This window comes from Xiphophorus maculatus, chromosome 19 (assembly GCF_002775205.1).
Source record: "Xiphophorus maculatus strain JP 163 A chromosome 19, X_maculatus-5.0-male, whole genome shotgun sequence".
Classification (NCBI taxonomy): domain Eukaryota; kingdom Metazoa; phylum Chordata; class Actinopteri; order Cyprinodontiformes; family Poeciliidae; genus Xiphophorus; species Xiphophorus maculatus.
The window spans coordinates 8611712-8618366 of record NC_036461.1 but is presented as its reverse complement, the minus strand read 5'-3'; the positions used below and the strand labels follow the sequence as shown (position 1 = coordinate 8618366).

The window sequence follows — 6655 nt, the reverse complement described above, 5'->3', positions numbered from 1 at the left end:
TTCACCAGACTAAGTGTACTAAGTGTAATTTTTCAGTGTTTGACTTCAGTAAAAGGCTTTACCTGGGGAGACAATGAATGTAGAAGCTGCTGTATTTTGCTCATTTCGCCTCCAGGAAATAGCCTTGTGCAGAACATCACCTCTTTTGTGGATAAGAGCTGGTCTAGTTTTCTTGATTGTCTATCATACAAGGCCGCGTAAAATATACTAAACCACCATTCATCACTCATAATGAATTAATGCATTATGAGGACAACAAAGGGGCAACAAAAACAAGCAAAAATACATAAATAAATAAACATTTGGATTAATCTCACCCAAATGCAATTTGTATTTATCCCTTTAAATGCCAGGTGCATTCCTTTAAATTAGAACATTGAAAAATTTAGCTTTTCGTTATTGGTACCAAAAAGTGAAACTCATTCATTTTATACACAAAAATTCAATGAAAGGATGAAAAACCAAAAGATATCAGTGGAAAGTGTTGGGGAAGGATGAACTGTCGCAAGCAGAAACCTGGACAAACAACATTGATTGAAATCTGCAGCTCATAAAGTTTGTACTTTATGAATCACTACACAAAGATGTCTTAAATAGTACAATTTTATTCATCAAAATAACCTAAACACTTGAAACGTAAAGGTTTTTGTATAATGTATCAATATACTAGTGTTACTGAAATATTAACAATAACTCTTTACTGGAAAAGGTGTGCATAAGACCGACAAGAGACTGTCATAAACATGATATAACACCTGTCAAGAACATGAATGACTTCATAAATGTTTACGACTGTTGTCACGAAGTGTCATTCGGTAAATAATGACACTACGTGTTCCAGTTTTAATGCAAAGCTGACTTTTAAATGCAAGTTTTAATGGAGTTTTGCATTAAAAGTGTCATTATTGACAAACATTTATGAAGAGTCATTCATGTTCATGACAGGTGCTATGTCATGTTTATGACTGTCTAATGTCAGTTTTATGGTAAATAAAGCTTTACCAACTTTTTTCATGATATTCAAATTAACTGGGAAGTCACAATTTGATCCCCAAACTCTCTGCAAGAAAGTGAAAGAATAAAAAACTACTTAAGTACACAATTTAAACAGAAGAAGTATTTTTTTAATCAAGAAGGGAAAGCCATGTACCCACCACCTTTCAGGATAAAGCTTTTACATGAACAGCACCAAAATACAGTAGCAAAAATAGCAACCTCATGTTGAGATAAATTACAATAAGCCTTGGGCTGTTTCTGCCTCTATGGCGAGACTGTACATATACTACAGTCCATCTGAGAGCGCCACTCTGCCCTCCGTCTGTCTGCGCTCTCACGGCAGATGGCTTCACAACTCGCTACCCTCAGCCTCAGCCTCACAGAGGAAGCACATATCACCCATGGCCGTACCGCTCTGTCAGTCTGCCGGGGCAAGCCTGTTCACACCACCCACTGCGGTGGGAACTTTCAACTCCACTCGTGTTCCAGTTGCACAGCAAGGAGCGTGTCTGTCTGATATTATCTCCAAGCCTGCTTCTTTCAACCTTTTTAACTTGCAAATGAACCGTAGGAGGCGGAATCAGGTTGTTTCGTTTTTTTTAAGTTATTTGTACATTAGCTTGATCTTAACGTGTGTACAAAGCAGGTTCGGACAAAGTTTTGGCTAGCTGTTTTCTTTTTGAATGCTCTGTTTTAAATAATTCTGCTTTTGTTTTAGATTCTTCATGCCCTCACAAAAGATCTATCTCATCTCAGTGTCTGACGCGGTTAAATTAGAGTCCAAGGTCAGTGGTGAAGATGCAGCGTTGAATAATCTGCGCTCCACCACTACAGGACACATGGGAATTAGCTTAAGTGGGAGCTGCAGTCACTGGTAGCCTGTGGGGCTGTCCATGAGCGGGCTGGGGCAGCAGAGATCTGCAGGTTCTCTGAGCTCAGTCTCATGATTTTGGGTGTGTTCCTCTTCAGCCTCTGCTCCCGCCACCGGTCCGTGACCTGAACTCTGGGAGCTGGCCATGGCGCCGTAGCCATGGTGAGCTGGAGAAGGCATCGGAGTTAAAGCCAGCTCCGGCTCCAGCAACACAGATGCAACAAATAGCTGAGGGAGAAAAAAACAAAAAAAACAGCACAAAGATTATGAATGTGCGCACAAATTCATTGGTGATTCAAAAGTTTTCACAACCTGATCTTAGCCTTCATTTCATTTGCAGTGCATCTATATTTTCACCACACAAAATTAACACATGGTTAAAGTTGAAAATGTTCACAGAGTCTCATATAATTGATTTTACAAAGCAGAATGGCAGATGTAGTTGTAGTAAAAGGTGGTTCTACAAATTAAGTAGAACCACCTTCCTACTTAATTCCAAATATACACACTTTTAGCTGTTAAAAAAAAAGTTAAAACTTTACAACTGTGCCATATTTGTGCCACTAGTGCCATAAAACACTCTGATGTTCGTTGCAATAAATTGTGAAAATATTTATGGACCATGACTATCTTTTGCAGGGTGTTGACATCTAAGGTCTAACATCTGTTCCTGTAATAATTATTTTAAAACATCACATGTCATGTAACATTAAAAACAAATGAAGTGTTCTACACTGGAGGTGGTAGTTGACGTCACTGTGCTCCGGTCTGCATCAGGGAACGTCTCAGCAGCTGGCTGATCAGACATCTGAAAAAAAAAAGAAAAAAAAAAGATAAAGAGCTCAAAAATACTTCTTATGCAGTCACTAAATCAAGGCAGACCTGGTAGCTTGTTGATTTGTCTGGAGTTTTCCGAAGCCATATACGGAAAAGACAGCAGGCAATACAGCAGATGAGCGATGCTAATGTAAACAAGGTGATGGGATGTATTGGACCTGTGAAAGTCCAGAACAAAAACAGGAATTACTTCAATGTACCTTAACAATTGTTTGATAGAGAAGGTTAAACTTTAAAAAGAAAGCACCTAATCTGAGCACGGAGAAGAAGAGCAGCCAGAACATGCCGAGGATTGGAGCCACGATGACCTGGCTGGTCGCCGCTCTGTGGATCTTCTGGTTGAGCTTGGTGGGAACGTAAGCATAGTAGATGTTGTACCGATCGACCATGTGCTTCAAAATCACGTAGAGCAGACCTGGAAGGACAAGTGAGGTGGAATTACACCAGGTTATCTCATTTTGCAAAAAACAAAGTGGATGTTGTCGTTCCATCTTGTTGTAAAAAGGAGAATTACGAAATGAATAGCTAGTTAAAATTTTACAAGATTCACATTAAATTATATGAACAAATTTTGACAAAGTAAAAAAAAGGCCTGTATGAAGAAAGAAACATGCATATTGAACTTGAATGTTTCTTGAATAAGGAAGTAAATTAGTTTGAACAGTTTGTTACAATATACAGTACTTTCAATATCAACTGACTCAATATTTATTTCTTTGTCATTATTCACTTGAGCCCAGCTAAATATAGATTCTCAATCCACAGCTGACACTACATATCCACAGGTCCACAAACTGAGGAAAAGCTAAACAAACTATACAAAAACGGTTAAAACAAAGATCCTTGAACAAGGCATCAAAAGCAGTTAATAACTGCAAATAGGAAAAAAACATATATAACCTGTCCACAATCTATTCAGATAAAAGCAGGATATAATAAAAAATAAAGAAAGAAAATATATAAAGCAAATATTTGAAAACAATATTAAAATAACTAAAAACTATATAATTTAATAAATATAAAAAGGTTAATAAAGTAATAATACGCTACACACGAGTTAAGTCCAGATTTACTCATACTCATGACACATTTAGTATCCAAGGTAAACTTTGATTTCACCACTATGTTGCTTCTGACAGCAACTAGTTCACTTCTTAGATATTTTACATTTTATAGCAGCCCAGCCAGATTAGGGTCATCGCAAGGAAGCCAACCTCAAAGACTAAGAGCTCATCACTAATTAAGGGTTTGATTGCTGTAATACCAGTACAGATTTATTTTATTGATTGTTGAGGCATGAAAATTTCAACTTTTTTAATAAACAAATAATATTTTTTATGAATAATTTTATTTCGGATTATTAGTGACTTGTAAAGAAAGCTGGTTGCACTGGATTTTCTCTATTTCGGATCAGAGTAAAGGAGTATGAATACTGCATTTCATTCATTTTATTTAGGTTTTGTGAACCGTTACATAAACTCCCAACAAAATACAGTAAAGTCAGTAAATTTGTAGATGTAAAAAAACAACAAGGACTATAAATACTTCAACAAAGTACCATGCACTGCAACTCAAGATGTTTCTGTGAAGATGACTCGTTCAGTTAGTTTAGGAACCTTTCTAACTCTAGATTTTTCACATTTCTGTGTTAAATGGCTCATTAAACAATTTAATTTTCCAGATGAGCTTAGAAAGACATCTAGAAAGCCAAGACTAGAGCAAAAGGTAGCCAAAAATGTCTGGTTCCTGGAAAACCAATATTTCTGCACAAGTGCTTCGTCTGTGCATTTAACAGTTTTTGTAAAACGGCATGTACTGTATAGCTTCTGCAAAAGCAAAGTTTAGTCTAAAAAAGTAGCTGGATCGGACAGCAGAAGTAAATAGAGGCTTGGTGAGTTCTGGGCTGACACAGGAGTGTAGTGGGCGTCTGGCTTGCAGCTCACTGTGTCTGGGTGTCTGGGACTACAGCAGCATATTCACACAGGGTGTGTTAGGGGAGGCCTGCATATACACACTGACTAAGAGGGAGGATGGAGGAACTGAAACTGCTGAGAAAAGAGGGTTAGATGATGATACAAGAGGGTAATTGCATGTCACTCACCAAAGGGTGTAATGATGGGACACGTGATGCTGTAGGTCATGCTGACAGCAAAGATACACATTGTCCAGGCATACTCCAGGCCAAACTGGAACTCATACGCTTGACTCTGCAAATATAAAAAAGCTGAAGTCAGTAGATTTTATATGATATATTTACAAACAAACGTTTACACTAAAACTAAAGAAATACTTCCGCTAACCCTCTTCAGGTGTATCCGCTCAGCCTTGGATTTGGCAAAGCAGAGGCGCAGTGCGTACACTGTGAGCGCCGGGATTCGAAGCAACTCCATAGATGTTCCGATAAGACTCGATGTGATGACATAATTTACAAAGAACGCACCGTTGTCAGGAAGAAACACACACCTATTAAAAAAAAAGACAAAAGCTGTTTTAAACAATGCCTTACTAAAGTATTAATACCACTAAAACATTTCCACCTTACATTACACTGGTTTTATTGGGTTTTTATGTCATAAACTAACAAGGGAGTGTGTAATGGTAAAATACGTAGGAGTAGGAGTCTAAATATTTCCAGGGTCTCTGTGCCTTCTAGCATGCCGTCAGCCTTAACCGTACAACCAGAACTGTACTGGGATGATTCAGATAAAAGCATATTCATGTTTTAAAATGGTCAAGTCAAAGTTCAGAGCTAAATTAAATTAAGCATTTATGACTGGGATTAAAAATTGATGTTCAGAGATGCTGTCCATTCAATCGCACTGATAGCTCAAACTGATTTGAGCCATTTTGAAAATAAATAAATAAATAAAATAACTGTCCCTCTTGAAAATGAGATCTAGATCTCAACGGGGTTTACCTGATTAAATAAAGGAAAAAAAAAAAAACTTTAAATGTGTAAAGCTGACAGAGTCATACCCCAAAACACTTAAAGGTAATTATGACTTTACAAAGTATCGACTCAGGGAACTGATTATGAATGCATTCCATAATGTTGAAAACCGACAATCTTTACCCTCCATTTCACAATTATCCACTACCTTGTGCCAGTCAGTCAGGCAAAATCCCATGAATGTACTCTCAGGTTTATGGATGCAATGTGACAAAATATAAAAAGGTTCAGTGAATGTTAATACTTTTTCAAGACACTTCAGTTTATTCTTTAAATTTGAATTAAAAAAAGGAGCCTCACTGGAATTTGATCTCTTTCTCATCCAGAAAGATGATGTCAAACAACCAAGTGAAGAAGAGGTCAAGACTGCAAGAAATGTATGAAATCAGGACATAAGCAGACATAAAACATGTGATATAGTGAAAGATTTCTAAAAAAACAACAAAAAAACCAAATAGATAAACTTGTGTTTTTGTTGGAATTTTACCTGAACAGACCAAGTGAGGGGAGGATGATCACCATGAAGACCAGCAGCAAAAAACACTTGTGCATCGTCACTTGGTTCTCAACCGATCTGAGACATTACACCAGTGTACAATGAGTCAAAAAAATAAAAAGCATAAATGATGAATACATTTAGAAATGTACATTCAGCTCTGTCTACATGTTATAATTCTGGTAGACTCATTCTGCACTTTTCCCTCCAGTAAACAGTTGATTTGCATTCGCTCCTTCACATATCACGCCTGCACACAAACGTTTGTGTGGGCGGTTATGTAAAGAAACGGTGCTCATAGGTGCAGCATGAAGGTTTTCTTCCAACACGCGGTTGTTCTGCTCCTCTTTCAGCAAGTCCCCGTGCACGGAAAAAAAAAAAAAAAAAAAATGGCGCATGGCGACTACAGTGCATCTCATTATTCTCTCATGAAGATCTCTATGACAACCTGCCCAGAATAACAGTGCAGGCAGAGTGACAGTGAAAAGGAGGGAGAGAGTAGAAA

General features: G+C 37.6%; 1 protein-coding gene across 3 annotated transcripts in view; it reads right to left on the bottom strand.

Annotated features, from left to right (window-relative positions):
- Positions 1 to 585: 585 nt before the first annotated feature.
- tmem63c (transmembrane protein 63C) overlaps positions 586 to 6655 on the bottom strand; it is a 39946-nt gene continuing 33876 nt past the window's right edge. For 2 of the 3 annotated variants that reach the window (XM_023353205.1, XM_023353206.1), the window contains exons 16-23: positions 6142 to 6228; positions 5955 to 6020; positions 5005 to 5167; positions 4806 to 4911; positions 2952 to 3119; positions 2750 to 2862; positions 2601 to 2675; positions 586 to 2095 (exon numbers count right to left, since the gene is read on the bottom strand). In XM_023353205.1, coding sequence (XP_023208973.1) covers positions 1865 to 2095; positions 2601 to 2675; positions 2750 to 2862; positions 2952 to 3119; positions 4806 to 4911; positions 5005 to 5167; positions 5955 to 6020; positions 6142 to 6228 — 1009 coding nt within the window. In that variant the 3' untranslated portion in view covers positions 586 to 1864. Of the gene's footprint in view, positions 2096 to 2600; positions 2863 to 2951; positions 3120 to 4805; positions 4912 to 5004; positions 5168 to 5954; positions 6021 to 6141; positions 6229 to 6655 lie in introns of all 3 variants that reach the window. The other variant, XR_002754516.1, reaches the window with a different exon arrangement.